This window comes from Hippocampus zosterae, chromosome 2, assembly GCF_025434085.1.
Source record: "Hippocampus zosterae strain Florida chromosome 2, ASM2543408v3, whole genome shotgun sequence".
In the NCBI taxonomy this organism is placed as follows: Eukaryota; Metazoa; Chordata; class Actinopteri; order Syngnathiformes; family Syngnathidae; genus Hippocampus; species Hippocampus zosterae.
This window is the reverse complement of record NC_067452.1, coordinates 15,256,683-15,283,366: the sequence shown is the minus strand read 5'-3', so window position 1 is coordinate 15,283,366 and position 26,684 is coordinate 15,256,683. Positions and strand designations below refer to the sequence as shown.

General features: G+C 46.5%; 3 protein-coding genes and 1 long non-coding RNA gene across 4 annotated transcripts; 3 read left to right on the top strand and 1 right to left on the bottom strand.

Annotated features, from left to right (window-relative positions):
• Nucleotides 1-1,540: 1,540 nt before the first annotated feature.
• Nucleotides 1,541-5,190, top strand: hoxc13a (homeobox C13a). The gene is made up of 2 exons (XM_052058179.1): nucleotides 1,541-2,399; nucleotides 4,095-5,190. Exons 1-2 carry the CDS (start codon nucleotides 1,733-1,735, stop codon nucleotides 4,349-4,351), a joined length of 924 nt encoding a protein of 307 aa, XP_051914139.1. The 5' UTR covers nucleotides 1,541-1,732; the 3' UTR covers nucleotides 4,352-5,190.
• Nucleotides 5,191-10,588: 5,398 nt separating this feature from the next.
• Nucleotides 10,589-15,405, top strand: hoxc12a (homeobox C12a). Its single transcript, XM_052058180.1, has 2 exons — nucleotides 10,589-12,424; nucleotides 13,515-15,405. Exons 1-2 carry the CDS (start codon nucleotides 11,761-11,763, stop codon nucleotides 13,751-13,753), a joined length of 903 nt encoding a protein of 300 aa, XP_051914140.1. The 5' UTR covers nucleotides 10,589-11,760; the 3' UTR covers nucleotides 13,754-15,405.
• A 435-nt stretch (nucleotides 15,406-15,840) lies between these two features.
• Nucleotides 15,841-20,059, bottom strand: LOC127596100 (uncharacterized). The gene is made up of 2 exons (XR_007961386.1): nucleotides 19,914-20,059; nucleotides 15,841-16,448 (listed from the first exon to the last, which is right to left on the bottom strand). It is a non-coding gene; the product is annotated as an uncharacterized LOC127596100 (long non-coding RNA).
• Nucleotides 20,060-21,907: 1,848 nt separating this feature from the next.
• hoxc11a (homeobox C11a) lies at nucleotides 21,908-26,162 on the top strand. Its single transcript, XM_052058148.1, has 2 exons — nucleotides 21,908-23,961; nucleotides 25,175-26,162. Exons 1-2 carry the CDS (start codon nucleotides 23,007-23,009, stop codon nucleotides 25,405-25,407), a joined length of 1,188 nt encoding a protein of 395 aa, XP_051914108.1. The 5' UTR covers nucleotides 21,908-23,006; the 3' UTR covers nucleotides 25,408-26,162.
• Nucleotides 26,163-26,684: the final 522 nt, after the last annotated feature.

The window sequence follows — 26,684 nt, the reverse complement described above, 5'->3', positions numbered from 1 at the left end:
CGAGCACGAGCTTCTCCCTTATTCGACAAAAGCTTCACCTCCAAAATCAAGCCACCAGCTCCTATGCGAAAGTCTTTGCAAATTCACGCTTGCCCATCGCCAAATAAATGACGTCTTTTCTCGCGTGGCTTTCTTAAAACTGTTAGCCCAGTGAATTCAACGCGAAAAGCATGCTGTCAAATACTTTTGCACTTTGAGCAGGCCGTCTAATTAAAGACACAATTCTTTCCTTGATCGTATTTTCAGGGGGCCTGAAGCGTCTGCGTCTACGAATCTGGCGCTTATCATTATGTCTCCAGCACAGTCAGACTGCAGTGAAAATGCAGGCTCTCTTTTTCACCGCTCTCGTGACCCAAACAAAGTCGTGCGACCAAGTCATTTCTCCAAACTTTCGCTGCCTGTGAAAATACACACAGAACGCGTATTTCTCTGCGTATACGCACACACACCCACACACACACGCACACACGCACACACACACACGCACGTACAGACACACACACACTCGCACACACACACAATATTATGACTTGTCGAGAGCCATTTTTTTTGTCAGCACGACATACAGGATTATTTCTTTCAAAAATAATATTGATGAGTCTTTTTTGTTTTTCTTTGGGACCATGCTAGGAAATGGCTGCATTCATATATATTCCCGACTCCCTATTTGTTTTTTTTTTTTTGTCTGTATGAATTTACTGAAGCTGTCATATTTCTTTATTTGAGATCGGGTATATATTTATAAAATTGCGGTATTTAATCAAGACAAGTGGGAGATACTCAACATTTCTCTTACTACAACGGAATAAAGACGTAAAATAACATTTGCACAGTAGCAATAATTTCTCAATTGATTAAACTCAGAATTCTCCTCAGTGTTTTGTCTCTCTGCTTTTGTCTATATCGTGCATGCACACACTTGCACACAGGCACTATTTCCTGCCTATCTTTCTAGCTTCCACAAAGCAAAACTTAGTGACTTAGTTGCGTCTCAAACGGTATGTTTTTTTTGGGGGGGGTGCCTTAGTCACCTCAACAGGTACGTGCACTGTTACACACCTCCAGAAGCCTTTAAGCCGGTATTTGAATGCTAAAAGTGACGTGTGTCTGGTGTATTCTCCATCTTTGCAATGGTTCAAACACATGAAGGCACACTTTGTTTGTTTGGAAGACTACTTTTGACCGATTACAAGAATAGGAATTACATGCGTGTTTATTCCGCACTGGCTGCGATGGATCCTTTCCCTCCCCGAGAGAGTTGGAAAGGCACTTTTTAGGACTGAGTGTCAAAAAGTGCTCGAAGACGGGAGCGCACGCTGTGTTTGGCGCTTCTTGCCTATTCCGGCCTTCGGCGGTGCTCGGAAGCCGGCTAAAATGCACAGATTGTTTTCATTTGGCGTCCCCCCGCACCCCCACCCCACCCCAAGTGTGTAAACTTGCCTTTAAGGGAGCGAGGCTGGCCGCTCGGAGCCAATGGCAGCGCCCCGAGGCGCGCAAAAGGAAGCGCTGACACACGAGCCAGTGGCTCTTTAAAGGGCTCGCTGGCTCACTGGCTCACTAAGGCTTGTGTGCGCGGAGGCGAGGACCTGTTAGCGTATCACGTGCCACATCCTTAATGAAGTGGACACACCAGAGGCGCCCGCGTGCGCATGCGCCGGGTGCAAAATGTAGTTGGAAATGAGGTGTCCGTCCTGGAGAAGTCGACTTTTAAAAAGCATCGGCAGCCCCTGATATGACGACTTCGCTGCTTGTGCACCCACGCTGGGCGGACACCTTGATGTACGTTTATGAAAAAAGCCCGAATGAGAGCGGGCCGACGAAAAGCCAAACAATGGAGGGACTGAGCGGCAATTGCCCCGCGACCCACTGCAGGGACCTGATGTCGCACCCCGCCCTGGGACGGCACTCCGGCACCATCGCGACCCACCACCAGAGCTCCGTCTATTCGGATATAACCTCGCCGGACCCCGCTCGCCAGTGTCCCGCCCCGCAGTCGTCCTCGGGCGCCTCGCTCGGTTACGGCTACCCGTTCGGGGGCCCCTACTACGGCTGTCGGCTGTCCCACTCGCACAACGTCAACTTGCAGCAGAAGCCGTGCTCGTACCACCCGGTGGACAAATACGCCGAGCCCACCACGGCGCTGCCCAGCGACGAGCTGGCGAGTCGGCCCAAAGAGTTTGCCTTCTACCCCAGCTTCGCCAGCTCGTACCAGGCCGTGCCGGGATATCTGGACGTGTCGGTAGTGCCCGGCATCAGCGGCCACCCCGAGCCGCGACACGACGCCCTCATCCCCGTGGAGGGCTACCAGCACTGGGCTCTCTCCAACGGCTGGGATGGGCAGGTGTACTGTTCCAAGGACCAGACGCAGTCCAGCCATCTGTGGAAGTCGCCCTTTCCAGGTAAATCACACGAAAATCTTCTTTATGATTTTATTTCATTTTATTTGTTGCTGCCGCCGCCGCTGCTGCTGCTGCTGCTGCTGTTGTTGTTGTTGTTGTTGCCGGTGGTGGTGGTAGGGTTTCCCCCTCTCCGTGCCACGCATCTTCCGTTTTTTGTTTGCAACCAAGTCGTAGGGGTGTGATTTATTTTCTCGATTTTTAATGTGATCGGTCCCATTCCACTGGAAAAGCCCATTCAAACACGCAGAGAGTTGCCGCGAACGTGCTAGCCAAACAAACACGTCCTCGGCCTCCATGAATGTATTTTTTCGAGATGGACTTTGCTCTTTCAAGGCTGCCTTGGTTCAGCCCTTCGACTTGTACCCAACCCCACGCGGGCTCTCGGAAAAATGAAAAAAGTCGGTTGCAGTGCACTTCGTGGCCTGACCTCCGAAAGCAACCTTGCTGAGGTCATGTGATGGATGAACACAAGTTGAGTTCAGCCACGCAGAATAAGCGAGAGCAGGGCAAACCTTTGGCCCTTTATGACAAGATAGCGACCGAGCTTGTTTGGACTGTGCCAATAAACCTCAACGCCCTGTGATGGCTTGCATATATCAGGACCCACTTGTGTTACACACACGCACGCACGCGCGCGCACACACACACACACATACACACACATACACACACACTCCTGTTCGACACAAAACATGTTCACCGGAGCACTTGTCTTATTGTAAAGCAGATTTGCCGACTCGTGTCAAATGTCTGAGAATCACGTAGACGACCTCTTCGCTCTAAAATGGCTGCAACTGTTCTCCTTTTATAATGCGAATGGGGCAAACACATGTGAAAGCGTCAACAGTTGCCTCTCTCTGTCGAATGGAAAAGGACAAACTCAAAACACATGGCATTTATTTTTTAGTTTTGTATTTTCACTACACGCACGCACTATTCCACGCACGCGTTTTCCTTCAAGATTACTTTGCCAGGCTGCACCCAACAAGACCTGTAGTCGTTGGCCACGGTATTTAGCGCTGTCATCAATTTATCCAGCCCACGAGACTACAAGCAGTTTTTTCAACAATCGTGTTGTCCAAACACTTGTATGAATTTGTGTACTCATTTTTTGCCCCGTTGCGCCACGTATTGCGTCCCATGTCCCCGTTCCTACTTTGAAGCTGTTCATTTTCATTTGACGGGAACACGCCACATTCAAATGATCGAGAACTCGAATGAATATGCTTGCTCGCTCAGTGCGGAGCGCTTTGGTGCAAAAGTGACTTTTAGATGGCCGCAACCTCGACGCGGCGTTGCTGTGAAGGCCCTGGTCGCTTCACCGCTCGTTGTTTGTGCTTGACGATATTACCCACAATTCCTTGGGACACCTCTGCGCACAAATCACGTGCCATTGACTTCATTTGAGCTCAGCGGGCTCGACATTGACGCGCAGCGCACCGGCGGAATTGTGAAGCGCAGGCAGACGGTTGAAGGTGTCGTTCGTATACGTTATTTTTGCATAAATAGTGTAGCCGTGGTGTGCTAAGGCCGCAAGCGCGCGGCCGTGCGCGCAAATAATGTGCACCGGGACTCGTTAGATGAACCATCACGCGGCTTTGGTCGCCCACTTTGCCATCAGCACGCAGGTGATATTTGTGCGCGTTTGTGGACGCGTGTTTGACCTTGCCCTTGTCTCCTTGTGCCCGCATGCAGATGTTGTGCCGCTGCCCCCTGAGGTGAGCAGTTACCGGCGCGGCCGTAAAAAGCGCGTGCCTTACACCAAGGTGCAGCTGAAGGAGCTGGAGAAGGAGTATGCGGCCAGCAAGTTCATCACCAAAGATAAGAGGAGACGCATCTCGGCCGCCACCAACCTCTCGGAGCGCCAAGTCACGATCTGGTTCCAGAACCGGCGTGTCAAGGAGAAGAAATTCGTCAGCAAATCCAAGAACAATCACCTGCACACCACTTGAGGAGCCGGCGTGCTCCTGCGTCGCGTTTACCTCCGCCTCGGGGGAATAAGATCGAGAGCAACGAGCATCTTGCTTTGTTTTTAAGTTCACTTCCATCTCCATCAAAAGAACACACGGCCCGACCGGTTTCAACTTGGGAGACCAAGTCTCTCAAAACTGTGAAAATACCGAAAATGGACTCCATCTTTGTTTGATATGCCTGTACATATATAAATACATAATATTTAAAACGATATATGTAATTCAAAGTCCAAGTATTGCGTGTTTTCCTTTTTTGATGATGATGAAGATGATTATTATTATTTTCGTAATTCTCTCCACACCAAATCACAAAAGGACTGGTGACGTTTTTAAAAAACATGACTGATGTTTGCTGACTTTAATTTGATTGTTGGAGCTTTTTTTTTTTTTTTTTTTTAATCGCCATGCGGACAGGAATGCTTGGCACTTCGTGTCAGGTTGCACCCAAAAGACTGTAAGACCCTCAACGAGAAAATAAAAATATTCGAAAGAAAAAAAAGGAATATTTGGGGTGAGCCGTTCTTTTCTTTTCCCCGTTGAATTCAAAAGCGATGATCCTCCCCGCGGGACTGTTTGTTCTTCTAAGGCTGCGATGTTGTTTATCTGTGTAGTGCAATGCCTTTTAAAAAATATATATTTAAATTCATATTACGTATGGCCGAAGTGTATCCTCGAGTATCCAGTGCCTGTATGTTCTCTTTTTTTCTGTTTTCTTTTCTTTTCTTTCTTTTTGTTTGTTTGTTTGTTTGTTTTGTCCAAGAAGGATTCTGTCATGCATCTGCAATGATTGTAAAGCATTAAAGTCAGTGAGTACTACACCTGGATGCACACGCCTTTTATTTGTCGCGCCGAGCTTGTAACTTTGCTGCACTATGCCGTGACGGTCTCATAAATACACGATGATGACGATGATCAACTATTCCAATCACTCAGCCACTGCATGGCACACACTCTTGCTCCCGCTTGTGGCGCGCGCGCGCGTGCTCGGAGATGAAGCAGCAAGGTCCAGCGGATGTGCTCGGAGCCTGATGAATCCCAAGTCTTCCCGGGCGGGCATTGCAGCTTCCGCGTGGCTGCTGGCCGGCCTGCTGGCGCCTTGCAACGTCTTGTCGCCCTTTGCCGAGAGGCCGAGCGGTGCACACTTTCCACCCGGACATATTTGTTCGGTGCACATTTGGTGGCTGTCCTCCCAAATTAGCCGCATTCCTCGCACTTTGGCCCTTCTTGTTGATTTCAAAATACATTGTTTTTATTGTGATCAGCGCCATTATTCTTCTCCTTATTCTAATTATTATTCTCATTATTTTGATCCTGATGGTTATTTTGCAATTAGATTGACATGGTATTGGGTATTGTTTTAGTTCTCGGGAACTAAATTGCTCCAAATATGCCGTTTGTGCGGCGGAAAGTAGAAAAGAACAATTAGCAATTTGTATTCGTATTTCTTTCTTTTCATTTTATTGCTGTATTGTAAAAAAAATCCACTCAGACCTTTGCTCTTTATCGATTTTTTTAAAATGATAATAACGAATCATATTTTTCGCGTTTTATATTTTTATTTATTAGTGTTACTCACGGAGTTGCGTAGTTGTACACACGCATCTATATCTGCCACGTATTCACAAGAGCAAACCGATTTATTCGGGAACGGTTTGGACACTTTGCTCACTTTGTGGCATAATTCCCATTCCGACTCAATCCAAGATGAAAATGTGGAGGAAAAGACGCAAGTGAGATTTGCACTCAACGCAAGGCTTTACTTTATTTTCACACAAAACACACAAAAAACCCTGTTCGCAGTTGTTGTTTTATTGGTTGTTGTTTTTTAACTAAATGCACCGTGGCGTTAATTCATACGCAGAAAAAAAAATCAATGCGGCCCCGTGCTGGTGGCAAACCGTTTGCCACCAGCACGGGGCCGCCGTTCTTCAATGTAAACTTTGAGTCGAGAGAAGTATAAAGTTTGTGCGTCGTCTTAAATTTAAAAAAAAAATAATAAAAGGCATGCAACTTTAGATGAGTTTATGTTACCTAGCCCGGGTTTTTCATTTGCGCTTTTATTGGTCCGAATAATCGATAAGTGTTGGACGTGACTACTATTTTCCTGCCTGCGTTTATTTGATGGGTGAAATGTAGCGACGTATCCAGTTGGAAATAAAATAAGCTGTCATTATTGTCGAGTTGCAATCTGCTTGGCCATTTGTTGCCTGCCCCCCTCGGACCTCCAGTCTCACCAGATCGTCTTAGGTTGTTGACTGCCATTCGAGATGTCGTTGGTTTTGTCGCTGCACTTTTGAAGTTGTTGTGCAAAAGTTGTGGCTTTTACCCTTGACCATGACTATGCAGTCACTTTGACCTTGACATGGCGGCAGATTGTGCATAATAAATAGGGGGCTGGGCACCGACGCAGGCGGTTTGTTTGTGGCCAAACAAGGTGTTATTTCCCCGTCTAGACAGACGAACTTAATGGCATGCCATAAATGCATAAAAAAGGGGGAAGTCAGGCGAAATCCTCTGAACGCATTTCGAACCATCACTCCAGGCCTTGCATTAACATTTGGTCTCTGCACTTTTGTCTTTTTGCTCCTCTGACAGAAGTGCTCTCAGAAGTGCTTCCTCTGCCGAAGTGGACACCGTGGAGCACTACGCGGACCTCGAACGGCAGCAGTGGCGGCGAGAGGAGTGACGTGAACGTCATCCTGAAGCGAGGCCCCGTCAAGGTAACAAGCTGGTCTTTTTTTTTTCTTCTTCTTCTTCTGCAGCTTCGACGTGGCAGCTCCGTCTCACAAATGGCGCTGACCACTTTGCACAGCTACGATGCAAATTTCAAAGCACCCGTGTTGTCTTCTTATATCGCTCTTTCTCCGCAACTGTCGCCCCCGCATGCTGCACTGAATTATATTTGCATGATATTATTCACAAGGATAACGTGTACAAAGTCGTTCAGCAATAGAACTGCAAATATTTTCGCATGCAGTACCAATTAGCCACACAGCCCGAATGAACATTTGTTTATTTTGGAAGCTGCCATATGCATTCTGTGACATTGTAAATTGTCTTCATCAAATATTGTACAAGTCGAATCGCCATTAGCAATACGAATCTATTAGTCAAGTTTGGGACGTTAAAAATGTTCGTTCCTCGCCCCCTCCCCCATTATGTACACACTTAATGTGCACTTGGAGCAATCGGATGCTCGGGCGCATAAAAGTAAAAAATGAAATAAATAGATAAGAATAGAGAATAAATGTATAAGCGAGGTAACATGCAAGGTGAGGACTCCTGGCAGCTATATTGGTGAAAGTTTGTTTGCTCCCTTGCAGCCTCACCAAACAATAAATTCCATCCTATCAATTTATGTGATGAGGTTCAAAATGAAACTGGTCCAGGTTGTGCCTTGTACTTGCTGACTGAAAGTCTCATTTTCTTTTATTAACGAGTGCTCGTAGCATTTCTAAATGTGTGTGTGTGTGCGTGTGTTTGTGTGTGTGTGTGTGTGTGTGTGTGTGTGTGTGTGTGTGTATGTGTGTGTGTTTGGGGAGGTCGAGGGGTGGAGCTGCAGGCCTTCCATGGGAGCCATGAAAAGGGGGCTGATAACCTCTGGTGGTGAGCAGAGGAAAATATCAGGAAGTGCTGCCTGCTGCTATGCAAGCAAAAATGTCAGCCTTGCACAGTGGCAGCTTGCTCGCTTGGTGTTTAGCTTTCTTACTTTTGACTTATTGATGGACTCTTTGGAGGGGGAGCAAAAAAAAAAGCAGGCATGAACTTGGACCAGAAATGTATTTTTATTTTGGTTGAATTAGAGTTCCATTTCAGTGCATGCACGTGAGTGTTGTTGACATACATTCTAAACGCGCACTTGAATGTAATGGCCCTTTTAATATAAATTGCAGAACAGAAATAGAATACTTCTTTTTAGACTGCACAATATTTTTCACATTGCATTCTATCCGGAAAGCTTTTGGATGTGTCACTTATGATTTGACAATGCATTTAAGATCCTTACACTTCAAGTGTTTCATGGTGTGTGGGTGGTGCATTGCGATGCGAGATATTGCATTTTCATTTTGCGCGGCTCCACAGTAACTTCTTTTTAAAATTTGTAGCACAGTGGCCCCTCACCTGAAATTTTAGAGACACACACACGTACTCTGAATTGACTTGCCAATAAATATGCGTGCGTGCCATTCATTTTAGGGATTAATGATGAACGGGCTGAAGTTTGGGGCAGAAGTTTTTTCAGCAACAACAAAAACTAAATAAATACAGAATAGTAGTGATTTAAATAACAAGAAGACACGAAATCCGAAAAGCTTGCACTTGCCACGAGTGGATGAAAATTGTCGTTGCGTGGTCTCAAATTTCCGCAGCCAAATGTCTTCATTTCAGGGCAGCGTCGAGCCCTGAATTTAATTTTTTTTAATGGTGGCTGCAGCGTGCATGTGTGAATAATGGAAATGCACAAATTCCGCTCACTAAAACAAGCATTTACAAAACATCAGTAGACTATATTTACAGGACTATGCTGTCATTCAAATATTATAATTGAGTTTAATTATTTTGTTTTTAAAATATAAAACGGATCGCTTTAGAAAAGTTTTCCCATCAAAGTGACGGTCAAGTTCAATCCGACGTGGAATTATTTCACGTTCATTTAACTACAAAATTAGGAAAAACTTGAAATACCCATTTTTCTTATTTTGGGTGGAGTCCTGCTGAATAAAGCAGACGTTTGGACTTTCATCCAAATGTTTTCTTTTTGAGGCGTATTATTTTAACACACTCGCGTCTTGCTGATGCGCAGCAAACGCTGCGTCCAGTGTGGTTGTTGTCGTGGGGCAATTTCGACGCTCATCCCAAGTGGCGTTTTCAAGTGAAACTAGCACTTGCTGCTTGCATGTCTTGAAGGGAGCTTTAAAAAAGGGATTGCCCAAAGCCATAACAACCTGCCTCACTGAATCAAAGAGAGAAAATGGAGAGAAAGGCCCTTTGTTTGGGGCTATTGCCCTGTCTGGCCACCACCAATGGATTCCAGGAGGCTAATTCCATTATCGAGGAGACGCTGTACTAGACAGTGACCTTGACTGTCTCTATGCTCGATATGCTTGGGCCTCCTTAGACCCTTTTTAAGATTGCTTGCCCCCCCCCCCCCCCCCCAACGAGAGCAAAAGGCAAATGGATTTCTGCGGGAGCCAAGCATGACATCATCCCGAGAGTGCAGGAGATGCCCCGAGCACAGCCATCGCACTGGGTTGAAAGTCAAATGCGGACGTTTGGGAGCAGAGCAGCGGAGGACGCCCAACACTGGTCCTCTTCCGTCCAAGGTAAAGAGGCGACTTCAGCCTTCGGCTCTACTCACGCTGCGCACCCAGGTGGCTCGTGTAGCTTGTGTGGCTGCTGGTTGGCCGCTCATGCAGGGCCGCTTTGGAGTCAACGTCGCACTCGATTCTTTGGCTTTTGCTATTTGTCTTATGACAAGCTCTGGACGCGCTGCACCAGAACGCCGAAACGCTCCTCACTTTAGCTATGATTAAAAATATTTACTGCAGCAGCAGCGCGTAGCGAAGTGGAGCAAGGCTATTTGAAATCTCCACTTGAAGCCTGCGCATACACGAAGTGCGGTCTGCCTTTATTTAGTTTGGTGCGATGAGATACAACATCAGCTTTCTGCTCTCAAATGCCGACTGGTTTGCAAAAAAAATTTTTTTTTAAGTTCCTGCACAACACTGGAGCATATTTGAAGCACGTCAGGATCACTTTGGAGAGCAGGAGCTCTCACTTACTTGTTAACGACTTACTTAGCACTTAAGAATTGCGCAAGTTTTTTTCTTATTTTTTTTTTCATTTATTGCATTTAAGATATATAGTTGAGATTTTATGTCCACCAATTTCTTCAAACATGCAACACACACACACACTCACACACACACAAACACACTCGCACGCACACATACACGCACGCACGCACACACACACACACACACACACACACACGCACGCACACACACACACTCGCACGCTCGCACACACAAATTGTACAAACTTCAAAAACATTCCACATCATTTACTCACACTAGTCAAACTGATGTAAAGTATTTTTTTCTAAACTTTGAAAATTTTGACTATTTTGAGTTCAAAACCAAGTTCAAGCAACCGTGAACTTGGCTTCGTCGTGCATGGGCGCCGCTGATAGTGATTGTAATTTTTTTTAATACCTCTCTTCTGTCTATCTTCGATTTAATTAAGTTTAGTAATGCAGCAGTTTTTCTTTAATTCATAAAATATGCCTATTATTTGCATCATTTGTATAGAATCTCAACGAACAATTGTGCAGTTGATGCAGAGTTCATTGTGAAGGCTGCAAGTGGAGTTTGTGGGGCTGGCTGTGCAAGTTGCGTGCGAATATTTGTGCGTTGGCCACTTTCATGTTAATGATATCTCAAGCAAAGTCATAACTGCTCTTTTCTTTCTTTTCGATTTTCTTTGTTGCTGTTGTTGTTGTTGTAGTTGTTGTTTAATTCAAGATGCCCCGATCTTTTGTAGAGAAGTGACTCCACAAATCAACTAATTAGCGCAGACGGAAACTCTCAGTTACGTGTCCCCTGTTATCCTGTAAAAATCATATAAAAGAATTGCGAGAAGGGTAACAATCCCACCAGAGTTAGTCAGTGGGCTTTATTGGAGCGATCTGTTAAACTTGTTCATGTGAGGTGTGCTATAGAATATACGCTCTTAAAGTAACCTTATAGAGACACCCCGCCCCCCCCCCCCACACACACAGTTTTTTTTTCTTTTCAACAGAGCCACTGTCTTCAACCCACTGACCCTCTCTTACTGTAAATACCGCAATGAGCATCAGTCCTTTCTTTAAAACAATCTTGTAAAGTTGGGACATCACGCCTTTATGTGACAAGGAATTCAACCATAATTTGGTACAAGTTGCTACATGCAAACCCTCATCGAAAGGGGTTGGGGGACAGTGTTTTCATGAGATAGACAGAGCGTTTAACAAAAAATAAAAACTTTTGCCAGCTTGTAAAAATATTAGACGAGAACACGGCCAACTCCTTTAGTGAAGTGGTTTTAAGAAAAGACACCAAAAAAAGCAGCACTGGGTACTTTTGGTCTCATGACTCAAGTCAAGGAAGAAACAAGGTTGTGGAATTTTATAAAAAGCTTTATGGTATTTTCAAAAAGCATATAAAGCTGAGCTATAGAGACGTGAATGTTTTGTTTTGCCTGAGCCCGAGCGAGTGGGTGGGACCCCGTGGAGCAGAAGTTGGCCTAGACACGTGGTCTTCGGCTGACCAATCAGGCGCCCCCCCAGGTTTAACTATGTTAAATGTCAGATTGCAATAAACTAGAAGCTGTTGGTCGGGCCCGCGGAAATGGGCGAGCATAATCTCCTTAATCCGGGCTTTGTGGGACCTTTGGTAAACATCCACACTGGAGACACCTTTTATTTCCCCAATTTTCGAGCCTCGGGGGGACAACTGGCGGGGCTACCGTCTCTCTCCTACCCCAGGAGGGACAACGTTTGCTCCCTCCCGTGGAATCCTTCGGAGCCGTGCAATGGATACTCCCAGTCCTACTTCAGCAGCCCCGTCTCTATTAACCCCTCGTTCAACCGCTCGTGTGAGATCAGCAGAGCGGAGGAGGCCAAGTGTTACTACGGCAACGGCGCCAGGGAGGCGTGCGGCGGCGGCGGCGGCGGCGGCGGCGGCGGTGGAAGCGGTGGCGGCGGTGGAAGCTCGGGCTCGGGCTCAGGTGGCCTCAAGCGGGAGGACAGGGCGAGGGACACAACCTCCTCATCCCTAACATCAGAGCACGGGATGCACGCCGGGATAGGCGCCGCCGCCGCAGTGGCGGCGGCCGCCTTCGCCAAATACGAGTACGGCAACGAGCAGCTGACGCAGGACCCTCCGTCCTGCCAGTCCATGGAGTCCGACTCCAGCTCGTCCCTGCTCAACGAGAGCAGCAAGCCCCCATCCGGCGACACGCAGAGCCTGGTGTCCCCGGCAAGCCACGCCAACAACATAGCCGCGGGCGGAGGTGGGTGCCGCTCGACATTTCAGAGGGGAACGGGAAAGAAGCTTTTCATTTGATTCTCTTGTCGTTGTTCGAGTGCACGCTGCATGCGCGTCTATAGCTAGGCTGCGCATACACGAGTGTAGAAAAGCGTCAATTAGTGCGGTAATGTTGTACAGACAGACTGCAAAGGAACTTGCGCGGTGCGCACACGCCACTAGGGGTTGCCCTAAAAATGCTCCACGCGCCATGTGTCTTTTCTTCTTTTCTTTTTTTTTTTTTTTTTTTTGCGTCCCCTCCGTGGCGGAGCCCTTTTTCCAAAAGACAGCATCTTTGTCACCGTGCTCCCACTCACGCATGCACCTCGCCTGCATGCATGTGACTTTTGTCTTGTGTTGTCCGCTGCAAAGTGGCGCGCCCACGGCCACGACGCGCTTTAATTAACAACAACCCAAAAAAAAGAAAAACAAAGAGAGAGATCAGCCCCGCTTCACTGCCTCCAGATTAATTTCTCTCTCTCTCTCTCTTTCTCTTGTTTTTAATGACTTGTAAACGGTATTATTATCAGTTGCATGTCTTCGATGCTAATTTAACAAGCGGCCGCAGACATTGGCAAATAAAGCCAACGCGGCCTAATTGTCACGTGAATGCAACTTTAACTACCACAATAAAACTTTTTGCTATGTGCCGGAGGAAGATGCAAGGGACACGATGAATATAAGTAGGATTGTGGAAAATGTCTTATTGATTGATGGCTGCTTGAAAGACGCTATCTGGGGGAAGAACTCAAACAAATTGCATTAGGCGTCGCGTGCAGGAAGTGGCTGCTTGCTTCCATATCGGCTTAATTTCTCCGACAGCCAATTTAAAGTTTACGGGGGAAACGTCCCCTTGTGTCCGTTCTTATTTGTGGCGATTGCTCAGCTCAACGAAAGGTTTCGTCGAGTGAGTCGCCAGTAAGCTGACGTCCCTCCATACTCGCCCTAACCTTGAATGTGACCGTGATTTTGCGTTATGCAGCTATACGTGAACTTGCTCCAACGTCCTGTTCTTCCTCCTCCACTTCCTCGCGGTCCTCCTGCTCCTCACCACCTTCGCCCTCTTCCTTGTCCAGGTGCCCCGTGGTACCCGATGCACACGCGGACCAGGAAGAAGCGCAAACCTTACTCCAAACTTCAGCTGGCCGAGCTGGAGGGCGAATTCATGCTGAACGAGTTCATCACCAGACAACGGCGGAGGGAGCTCTCCGACCGGCTCAACCTCAGCGACCAGCAGGTGAAGATCTGGTTCCAGAACCGCAGGATGAAGAAGAAGAGACTCATGCTGAGGGAACAAGCTCTGGCCTACTTTTAGTGCTGACTCGGCTGCAGAAGGTGAATCAGCGAGACGCTAAAAAAAGAAAGAAAGAAAAACGCAAAACAAAAAGCAGCCCAATCTTCTGTGCTCACGTGGTTTTCAAGTGCATGCACGGCTTCATCTTTCCAAGGAAGTTCTGTTCGCCAGCCCCATTTCCTGCTTTTTTTTCGAGCCAGTGTATGAAATTCAATCATTGCTGTCGTCGCACAGAGTTGGGGAGCTTCAGTCAAGTCGACTCCCCAATTTGAGGGAAACGTAACCAAATTTCACATAACACCCTCAATGGTCTTTTTGCGCGCGCTTGCGTGTGAATGAACGAAAACAGGCAGGGCCTCTTTCGAAAAAACCTTCCAAAACAAAGCTAGACATTCAAAAGGACCGCCAGGACTCAAGTGGTTGAATCCACGCATCAATCCACTAATGTGATTAAATAGCAGGGAGGCGGGGGAGGGGGGGGGGGTCTTGCCCTCCGCGCATACACACGCACGCACGGACACAACATTATGTAGTTTGGGCCATGCGTTGGTTGTGGACACGTTCACGGTCACGGGCAGGAAGTGTGCAAGTGTGCAGGAGGAGAGCCACGCAGTACATCAAGTCCAACAAATAAAGGCAGGTTCCCCGTCTTTATTTTTCGTGTGCATTACAACGATTGCGCCCATCTGCTGTCATTGTACTGCTTCCTACCTATGGAGAAGTGCTGCGCGCATTTTAAAAAAAGAAGGGGATAAAACTCATATTTTAGTTGACAGCATCTAATTGTTAAGTGAAAAACTCCGTGTCCGTATTTTAAACAATCGACATATTGACGCCTTTAAGGCCTGATGGTGTAATTTCAGCAGGTGATTTTCCCTCCTCCAGGCCTTAAACAGAATTTCAGACTTTTTTTTGGTGCTCGTGATGAATAGATATCTTGCGAATAATCATACCAGCAGTATGAATAATAATGAGAGCAATCCTCCATACGAAATATTCGCGTGTGCGGATGCAGTCGCACGAGTAACGCGTGTATAGCCGTTGAGCAGTGTATTTGCAGCATGACATTACTGTGAAAGTACTCCAGGTCGGGCCACTTTTCATGTCGTTGACGCGTTTGTCTTCTGAATTATCTGTGTGTGTATTTTTTATTTTTCTCCCTGTCCACTTTCCGAGGCGACCCCGCGTTGTGACCGCGGCAATGCTTGTTGGCGTTGTTCTTTGAGCAGGGACGTGCGGGCGCTGCGCGGCCGCCCTCGACGTCCTCCTGCGACCTCCTACTAGTGTATAACTTTGTCCTGCAATGTCATGACACATGTTACTCGATTGTGCGGATCCCCGTTCCACGCCGTGTATTGGTGCTTTATGTTTTGGATCGTCTTGAACAACTAATACTGTCGCATTCCGTGAAACATATTTTGTGGTCGTGCAGCGGGAGTTGGAAATGTGCTCGGCCTCTTCTATTATAAATATTTACTGGCACACGTTTGATATGGACAAAAGGGGTCCCCAAAATGTTCCGTGTTAGTAGCTGTTTGTTCTGGTGGTTCCTTTGATTTGGGCCCTCATTTGCATTGATTTCTTTGCGCTTGTAAGGATTGCTCCATTGTCTTGTATAGTCATCATATGAATGTATATGCGTACGGTCTTCAATAAACAGAATATTGCAACGTTCCTCAGTCTTGTCTTTGGCCGTCGGGATTGCGTTATACAGGAGGGACCCGAAGAGAGAAGCCGTAATTTGAAGTATAGTGGGGGAGGCGGAGGGGGCGGCTTGCACATAATCCGCATACTGTGAACTCCAAGCTGCGCAGGTTGGGCTTTCTTTATTGGGACCGCCTGAATACAGAAGTGCATGACAGAGGTGAGCTTGCCCCCAAAACAATCGAAAAACAAAACAAAATAGCAACACTTGCAACTTCCGGCTTTAAACGTTCTCCAGGATCCCCAATAGTGCATGCCTGATTTTTATTATAGATAAATGGATGGATAGAAACACACACACACACACACACACACACATTCACAAACACACATTAGTATATGTGTGTGTGTGTATGTGTGGGTGTGTGTGTATATATATATATATATATATATATATATATATATATATATATATATATATATATATATATATATATATATATATATATATATATATATATATATATATGTACATTTATGATGTGTGTGCGTGTGGCTGTATGTGTGTGTTTTTAACAGGGCTTCCTTTCAATCAGAACTTAATATGGGTACTCTTTTGCAAGGCTATAATGGTGCCGCTAAACATGAAACAGCTCTGTAAAGTCAGTAATGGTGTTACACCCTGGTGCTCCATATAAACAGGCCCAGTGGACCCACTCTTTTTTTTTCTTTCTTTTTACATACATGCACCCCCTCGTGCCCTGGTTTGCACCGGAGGTGCGCACATTTGCATAAGAAGCAATGAAGCGATAAAAGTCGGCCTTGTCTGCTGCGTACCGTGCAGCCAGCAAGCGCCAATGCTCAGTCAAGCAAGTATATGATAGTTCTCGTGGCTGCATGCGTATGTCTGAAGTGCAACACGAGCAGGCGTTTGCGTCCAGCATCGTGAGCTTTTCTTGTTGTCTTTTCGGCCCACGCTCACTCGAATCGTTACGTCCCGCGAGGAATCGGCACAGTTCCATTTTCTTCCTGACCTCGGTGCTCGTGGACATGCGTGTCAGGACACGAACCGCTGTGAGCAAAGAGATGCATTGTGCTTCAGCGACCTCGCTTGAGTTTGATTTTCACACTCAAATTAGTTCGACTGAGTTGTTATCAAATCACACAACATGCAGAGCTCGCAGAGTTGATAGCAAATGTTGTAGTGACGTCACAACGTCCGCACCCCGCGTCTCGCTTTCAAGACGACGCTGGAGCGAAGTTGTGTTCGAAAATGAGAAAGTTCCACGTTGGAATAGTTGTTTTTTAGGCCGCGGATGATGACAAACAGCTGGAGATGTGCTGTGGTTTCAAGAATCCCCCACGTCAAAGTTCTCCTATATCTGCTTCACGTTTGGAATCCACGACAGTTCCACGTTGAGGGAGACAATAACAACAACAAACGTGTTCTCACTCGCATGCAGTGGCCCAAGTGTGATTCGAGGCACTCTTCCGTTTTCATTTCACTCTTTTCCTTTGAATGTGCAAATCGCGCTGCACGAGCGTGCAACAGATGCGAAGCAACAGCGTCAAAGAGCGAGCTGGTTAGCGATTGGAGTACATTATTCATAGCAGTCAGGTTTGTCGCCGTCAAAATTAAAAGTGGCGCCTTCGTATTTGTTTATTGTTGCCTTGTTGAACGCGCTGCATAAAACGCTCCATCTCGCTGCTGACTTGACCTGCACATTCACTTCTGGAAGGGCACATTCCCAAACGCCCAAGGTCAATCGTATCATCACAATCCACACAGCGCGTCCCGTGCGATTGAACAACATTCTATCTTTTGTACAATACTTCCTCTAAAATCACTTCTCGAACCACGCACCGACCTTGTGTTTAGTTTAAAGGGTGTGGTGTTTTTTTTAATTCTCTCCCCACGACGCAATGACTTTTGAGCACTTTTGTAACTTGCTGCCCTTTGACTGTGTATGCATGCTTGCGCATGCAGGATATCCCGCCGCGCACAGCTTAAAGTGAAACTTGTTCACGGATACTTTGATTATTTGCTTTGATTCTTCGCTTTATCCGCGTATCATGCCGATTGTATTATTATTATTATCCTCAAAATCAGCTTTGCGGCGCGACTTTGGGTGCGTGTGTTCTGTAGCTGGCAGAATTTCAAAGCCCCGAAAAGAAGAGAGTGCAGACGGAGGAACCTGAATTGAGACATCCGGATTGTAAAACTTCGCTGGGGTTTTGCACCACTTGGAACAATAGCTTGCGTGCGTGCTCAGCACCAAGTTTGACTTTGAGACTGACCAAATGTGTTTATGGCGGCCAGCAGTCTCCACGTCTCAAAGGTCAGTGAGCTTCACGGTGCCCTTCGCAGAGAACTTGTGTCACGTGGGCTGCGTGGGCTCGCAGCCCCCCACCACTGGAGCAGAGCCGCGCGGCCTTTATGGCGAGGGACTGGCCAGAAACACACAAACACACACACACGCACACACACACACACAAGAAAAATGCCCGATACTGCTCTGAGTGCGCGAGTGTGTTTGTATATGTACTGGTCGAATTGTTATGCAAAGTGTGCTTTCTACCATCACTGTTTAGATGAGCCATCTGTGGTTATATTTCCGAGGTGTGCTCCATTCTCAACAAGCTTCTTATTATTTTTTTAATCATTGTGCACGTGTCATTGACAAAAGAGAAGAAAAACACGTTGAAAATTGGTTCACTTGGCGAGTTTGCAATATTTGGCCAATCGACGTCATACTTTGGATTCTAAAAGCGTGGCGCGACTGCTCCGACTGCTGCGTTCTATGTCCGACTTTGGCATCTCGTGCTGTCGTTTTTTTCGATCACCCTTTGCGAATACTGTAATTAGAAAATATAATCTGTCACTTGTCATTGGTGCATGAAGTTTACATTTTTAATTTGTCGAGAGAGAGTGCGTGATTGCCCCCCCCCCAACACGTCCAATTTGAGCAGCAAAACTCATATTTTACTCAGGCAGCATATGTCAAATTAATTGTCCAGACCAGGGACAACAGTCTTTATTTGCCCGTAATTTTACAATTTTTTCCCCCCATTTCCCACAACTCGACATCAACATTTCATATTGCGCTCTATCTCTTTAGGATTGTTTATTTGACTTTTAGTTTCGTTATATTTGTTTTGTTGTTGTTTTGCGTGTGTAAAGAAATTCTCGGTTGATCTATTTGTAATTGGATCTTTTTTTATATATATTCTCTACAGCGAACGACGGTGTCGGAAAGACAAACAATTGACTGCAATCATTTCCACAATTTTTAGATTCAACACCCAAATAAATACTCTTAAATAAGTTGGCATTAAGGTTATCAAAAAAGTTTGTAAATGTATTTTAACAGTCAAATACAATAATTAACTATTTTAAGCATGACTTGATTATATATTCTAGTAATCATTTAAGACATTATAATAAAATAATTTGTTACACTGACATTTGTTTCTGTTTGCACACACACACACACACACACACACACACACACACACACAAATATTAAATATGTATATGTGTGTGTGTGTGTGTGTGTCTGTGTGTGCATTATGTGTTTTAATTTGTCGAGAGAGAGTGCGTGATTGATTATATATATATATTATATATATATATATATATAATTATATATATATATATATATATATATATATATATATATATATATATATATATATATATATATATATATATATAATTATATATATGTGTGTGTGTGTGTGTGTGTGTGTGCGTGTGTGTGGTGATAGCATTCGTCATTTTTCCAATAGCGCCTGCATAGGTGAAGAGCAGCTCTAATTTTTTCCCATTTTCATAATCCGAATGAGTCAATTTCCCCGAAATTGTTTAATTAATGAAAACCTGAACGTGAAAATATTCAAGACACTCTTTTTACGTCAACCGAGGCCATTGTTTGTGACGTGAAAAATTTCAAAACTACCCTTCATCAAAACAATTCCCCAAAAGTGAACACGTGGTGAGCGAAATACACTCTGGAGATGGCCCACAAACATACGTCTCTTATCTTGCGAGCTTATGTTGCCTGCACCACAGAGACTTCACGCGTGGTGCACTCACAGTAAGTTCAATTAACACACACACGCACACACGCACGCACGCGCGCACACACACACACACACACACACACACACACCGCCCTTTAGTGTGGCTTGAAAGTGTTCGCAGCCTCTTGCAGCCAAGTTTAACTGGCCGACTTACATGCAATTAAAGTTATCTAGGCCATGAGGGAACAGTAACATGATTACACGGGCTTTCCTCAGCATGAGTCTGGCCCACAGTCGAAGAGAGGGCGGCTATTCTGCCTGCTTGCCTGCTTGCGTGAGGGAGTCCACTCGGGTTTTTGGGATAGTTTATCGTGGGTTGGACGTTTCTGGCTACAGGTGATTCCAATAAAAGTATTCTGCTGTTTTTTCCTTATTTTTTTTTTGTGTTCTTCAGAAGAAGGCGGCACCCATTGTAATTAGGCCAAGAGCGAGGAGCTTGCAGTGCATTACTTACATTGCACAGTGTCGCTCATCGAGACGGAGATGGCGTTTGCGTGCAGGGCAACACCTTCTGCGAGGAGCTCTCAACAAAGACGCGACGACGATTTCGCATTATGGCAGCCGTCTGCGTGCGATCGATCACTTGTCATTTTTGCGCAAACAGGCTGCGCATTTGGTGCAAGCAACCCGCAGCAGTAGGCGGGTGCTAGTCCAGGGTCCTACTGCGAGAAGGATATCAGCCGCTGTGAGTCAGCCATCCAAAGAAATAAACACACGATAAAGCTCATTCTTTGCTCATGCGCGCGCACCAGTGCGGCGATAGGCAGTCTTAAAAGCCCCAACAGGCAAATATTTCCAAGTGATGGACGTTTGCTGCTCCCGTTTTGACACATGATGACAAACGCCCCAATGTAAATGCTGCGAAAGGCCCATTGACCGTGCACGCTTGTAACGATTTGCTTCCTTGGGACCTGCGCGCACTTTTCAACGTGCAGTCTCAATCTTCACATTTCCTTCATTCTCGTGCGTCACGCGCTTGTGTAGCTGAAAATCACGCACATTCCCGCGGAGTCATGCGGATGCCGTCTGATAACAGCAGTCTGTGTCATGGAGGCCTGTACTAACACTCCTTTAACGCTGCATGTGCAACAACTGCCAGGCCGGACGTCGTATAGGGGCCTTGTGTCTTGTATGTCGCCTCAAATATCCCCTTGGACATTGTTAGTCGTTCATCTTAAAGAACCCCATTTCAAGTCTTACATTCTTCGTTGTAATGAAATGAATGCAACGCGGAAACGTTCTTCTGCTTGACATTGCGTCACTTGAAGCAATCATCTCTGGTTAGCAACATCTGAACTGCCTTCATTCTCATCTTTGTTTTTTTTTTGGTTGTTTTTTTGTTTTTTTGGGTGGGTGGGGGGAACAAAAGGATTTAGTGTTACTACAGCCATTGCGAGTTTTATGGTGGACCTATAGAGGCGATTTTTAGTGGTCAAATTCAAGTGCTGTGTCTGGACAGCTGTCTGCTTTCTTTGTACTTGGATGCATCATGTGCGAGCACCTTTTGTCACGAAGGGCAGTAAACAAGCTGATGCCATTGCCACGTTTTGCAAATAGTCTCCACTGACTGCAAAGCTGCCTTAAAGCTCTCGGGGAGATTTCCTTGTGTTTTGCTGCAGCGACATCAGACAATTCTCCCATCAACGCCCGCATGTGCTCCTTTTGTGATACCAAAATATTGGACCCTAATTCAAAAGTCTTCTGTAGGATTTAGGAAATGTCCAATAATCATAAACAATGGCCCAATAATAGGAATTCCACCGTGTGACTGGAGCTGTTAGTCTATAAAGTGCATGGAAGACTGCCCTCAACAGCACAATTAAAAGTTTACAGCGAGTCAGGAAAGAACAAACAAACGCATCTTTTCAAACCACTCGTTAATTTATTTAAAATAAAGTAACAGAGAAAACAATCACACCCCCGCTGTTTAATGTCGACATCCCGCTGCTGCTGCTGCCGCCGCTGCTGCCGCTGCTGCTGCTGCAAAATAAATAAATAAACGAATAAAAATAAATAAATCAGAAAACATCACAGATGCATCAGCTGGGACTTATTTACTTTGAGAGACAAATGTCGAAATCGTGATTTTATCCACAAAGCAGTCAAAGTGCGCACAGCGAGCACGTTGTTGATCACCCAAACAGATTTCAAGTCATGTTGTATTTCATTTCCAACAGACTTTTCCATAACACCCAGAGAGCTCTTACCTGCAGATATAGCAACAACAACAACAACAACAACAACAGTATTCCCATCTCAAAACCCACCTATTCAAAATCGCGTACTCAGTTTAAATGCATCTCTTCTTTTATTATTTAGAATTTTATCTGTGGTTTTATTGTTCTTGTTCTTGATTGTAAAGTGTCCTTGAGCGTTTTGAAAGGCGCTTATAAATAAAATGTATTATTGTTAATAATAATGAAAATAATAATAAGCATAATTAAATACTACTACTAATAATAACCGGTACTGATGATGACATCAAGTAGAAATGCGAGCGTGCATGTTGTTTGCCTGAGGACTGGCGAGACATTGTGTGCTTGACGGGTTGTACTTTTTACAACATGTCCCCACCCACCCCCCTACTGAATCAAAGGCAAACCACATCCAAGCTAGTCCATTGTTGTATTCTGGATGGGCAAAAAATGTGAGCGCATGGGGTAACGTGATTGTTAGAGACGATGAAGTGCAAGAAGCATGCAAGTGTTTTCATTTGAGTTCGACCCCCGTAAAATGGCCTTTAGAAGGGATCAATCTGTTGCGTAAACGCCGCTGCAGCCACCTGTGTTGCATATTGACGATGGTGCAACAGGCCCGCCAGTATGGAAATATAATGCCATTCAAGCGCGTCATGAATCCACGGACAGATCAGCGTTAAGTGCCTGGACGCTCCTCGCCGTGATGTCCCCACCTGCACGAGAAAACAAAACAAAACAAAACAAAACAAAACGGCCCAACGCAGCAAGCAGGCCTGAGCATTTTTCTAAAGTTATGGAGTTGTTCTTGGACTGCTTGGCCACCCCGACAGGCTTGCAGCCACTTTCCGAAGGCATCTTTTATGTTACTGTGTGTAAATGTCAGTGTCAATAACGCTGCGGATAAAATGTAATGTGGAGGAAGTGTTACAGGAGATGACCATGGTCCTGCAGTGCAAGAAAGCCACACAACAACTACGACAAGAGGAATGATGATGATGACAATCCCTTACCTGCCCGAGTGCACGATAGGAGGACGTGCAGAGAGGGGGACTAAGACCGCCTTGGCGTAAACATCAACACAATCAACAAAGGCACAACGTCTTCGGTGTCTCGTAACGAATGAATGCATATGTGGCGGTCCTGATTTGAGTGGTTGTGTATGAAAATGATTCGTTCGAACCCCCCACCCCACATACACGCGCTGGCAGGCACGCACGCACGCACGCACGCACACAGGCAGGCAGGCAGGCAGGCAGGCACGCACGCACGCACGCACGCACGCACGCCCCAACCCCCTGGATGTAACGAGCCCAACCACTCCTACACATGCAACTCTTCCAAATTGATATATGACAATATCTACTTTCGATCACGTGTCCGCCAGGCGACTTAGACGGATTGCGCGTCATCTCGCCTTCCCCAAAAAATTCTCTGGTGCGGCAGCGCGTATCCAAAACATCTTTATCGACGGAGCCCGAAAGATGTTTAACTCTGTGAACCTGGGCAACTTCTGCTCCCAGACGCGCAAGGACCGGACATCCGAGTTTGGGGACAGGGCGGGCTGCGCGTCCAACCTCTACCTGCCCAGCTGCACGTATTACGTGCCCGAGTTCTCCGCCGTGTCGTCCTTCCTGCCGCAGGCCCCGTCCCGCCAGATCAGCTATCCGTACTCCAGCAACCTCCCGCAAGTACCGCCGGTCCGGGACGTGTCCTACGGTCTAGAGCCGACCGGCAAATGGCACCACCGCAGCAACTACGCGTCGTGCTACTCGTCCGGAGAGGAGCTGGTGCATAGGGACTGCCTGCCGCCTTCCACCATGACCGAAATGCTCATGAAGAACGAGAGTGCGTACGGCCACCACCACGCACACCACGCACACCACGCACACCACCACCACCACCACCACCACCCGGGCTCCAATCACCCCTCTGCAGGCTTCTACCCCGGCGTGGCCAAGAACAATGTGCTCCCGCAGGGCTTCGACCGCTTCTTCGAGACGGCGTACTGCAGCGGCACGGACACTCAGACGGACGCTTTTTTGCAAAAGGTCGAGGGGGGGAAGCTGCCTGGCAGCGGCGGCGGCGGCGGCGGCACAGACGCGAGCGACCCCCGGCAGCAACAGCAGCAGGAGCAGCAGCCCGCCTCGGCGACAGGCTCGCTTCCGGCAGCCTCCGAGCAGGACAAAGACGCGGACGACGACGACGACGACGACAACGTCGCCGCCGAGGAGGAGCACACCAATTCGAGCTCTTGCGCGTCGGCCGCTAAGGAAGCCAGCGGCGGCTCCAAAAGCAGCCACTCCAGTAGGTTGAAGCTGTAAAATGCGGCACGAGGTGAAGGGGACTAGCCCGCTGTTTTGTCGCTCTCACTTTATGTGCACTTTTATAAGCATTCAAAAGGATTTTATTATAAGCCCACAAAAGCTCTTGCTTGCAATGAGAAGATTTTTTACGATGCCGAGGCTCTTCAAAAATGACCATATTATACACACTCCGTGCTGAGTGACTGTCGTGTGTGCGCGGGTGTAGGTGTGTGTGTGTGTGTGTGTGTGTGTGTGTGTGTGTCTGTCTGTCTGTCTGTGTGTGTGTTTCGGTTTAATGAAGAGACGGCGCTATTGTGACAAATGGTAACTTTGATCGTGAACTTGCATTGGGCGTTTAATGAAGGGATTTTCTTTCTTCTTCTTCTTGTGCCCACCATACACGCATGTGTAAAAAGCAATTGGGCAGAACATTGCTGTTGGCGTCTTGTGAACTGCTGTCTTTTGAAAAACATTGGCTGGCTTTTGGCCCGCCGTGCTACACAACGACACACGTGCATGTATACTGATCCAACAAAACCGGCTCCGAACACTTTGAGAGGAGGAAAGGGCCATTTAGTAGCACAGATAAAAGGTGAATCTGACTCGTTCCGACGCAGGTTCAACAGTGAAATGTTTAAAAAAAATAGTTGTGCTATTTTAGTGCTGAATAAAAAGGCTCCTGTCGTTGTGCTATGTTAATGCCGAAAAGGGGCTTCCCGCACAAGCTCAGTGGCCACGTTATTTTTTGCCTAATTTGGAATACTCCACTGAATTAAAAAAAAACGCCACCCCAAAAGGCATTTTCATTCCCCTCCGTGCAGCCACCTGTTTGATAAGAAGTTATAGATCCTCAGGGTCGTGCAAAGGCCATTACCAATGTGGCCAAATGCATTTCGACATGGTGCCAAGAGTGTGTAAATTGTGCGTTGGGCTCCAGAGGAATGCGAGGGCACATGATGCGGTGAAAGCCTTTTTGCTGTCTTCAATTTAGAACAGATAAACACGTGCTTAGATGCTGTCTCTTGCTCTTATTTACTCCAACGGCTTGGCATATTTGACGCTCGAAAGCCTCCTCATCACATCATGAGCATCAGCAGCGCCACTTGAGAGTCGATTATATCGTGGTGATGATGATGATGCTATTGATGAGGATGATGATTATTCTTTTGCACGCTTTGTGAAACAACTGAGCAAGGAGAGTGTCATTTTTTCAGGTACCCCGCGCACAAGGAAGAAGAGGTGTCCCTATTCGAAGTTCCAAATCCGAGAACTGGAGCGAGAGTTCTTCTTTAATGTTTACATTAACAAGGAGAAACGTCTACAGCTCTCCCGCATGTTAAACCTCACCGATCGCCAGGTGAAAATTTGGTTTCAGAACAGACGAATGAAGGAGAAGAAGCTGAGCAGGGATCGCCTGCAATATTTCTCCGGGAATCCCTTGTTGTGAGCCGCTAGCGGGGCCGGCCAGCAGCGGCGGCGGCGGCGGCGGCTACGGTCACAGTCTCGGTCAGTTGCATCGAGTCCTCGAGCTTCTGCACTCACGTCAAACAGTTGTGAACGCGGGACTTCCAAACAATCCTCGACTCTGAGCGGGCGCCTACACGACGTATCACCAAGAGTGCAATGTGGACTCTTTTTAGGCCTGCATGAGGTAAAAATGTTGCCATTTTCTTATTGCGCACGGGTGGCGGTTATTTCTAGCTGGTTCTCAGAAAAAAGGCCGAATTAAAAAAAAATCAACTATGCTGTTCTTGAATATTTCTCATTTCTATTTAGTCAAAATGTCCACGTAGACTTATTTGTTTACAAATATCTCTCTCTATATATGTTCGTAGTTTGAATGCTGTTGCTTCACCCCTCCGGTCCATGTACATATAGCAACATTTCATTCGAGAATTATTTCTCGGCCAGTGAATATCTAAAGCTAATCCTTTCAAGATGCGATGACAAACGTGACGTCCAATCTATGAGATGACACACACACACACTCACACACACGCCCAAGAGCTCATGCGAATGCACTTGTAAATAAGGTTGAAAGACTCGCCATGTCCCTGCTGCTATTCTTCACTACACTTTCACCTTTCACATCTTTAATACCAACACTCTTTAAATTATTGGTCCTTTGGATTCCATCGAGGGGGACACATTGTTGTGTATCACTAATCTAAAATAAACTCCAAGCAAATAGGAAAAAGATGACGACTTTTGTGCTTCTTGTGCTCTTGCATGCATTTAGGGATGGCGGCCGAAACATGCTCCGAAGGTTTACTGCATCCAAATGAGCGACCTTGGTAACACGTTCACCTCGTACGGGTTCCCGTGCTCGCTCGCGTTTCAACCCACGTCCATGGTGCAGACGCCTTTGGGCTCGGACTTGTTTTAGTCGTGCTTTCAAATGAGCAACGCTGCTTTCAAGCCAAGAGAGCGACGGCGATGTGCAACGAGCAGCTCTTTTAGTGCCCACTAAATGGAATCCCCACTCTTGTTGTCCAGTCTAGACACCGCCATAAAGACACAGGCACTAAATGGCTATTTTCGCCCCCCACCCCCCACCCCCAAACCCCCTCTCTTAATTGCACCTTCTGTTCTGGCCGAAAAGGCGTTCGCTTCCGCAGTAAATAGTCAACATGCAAGGCTGCGTGTCCGAGGGGGGTTACATTTGCCAAGAGCTTTCCTGCACATCAACTCGGACTGTGAAAGTCTCAAATTCGCACACACACA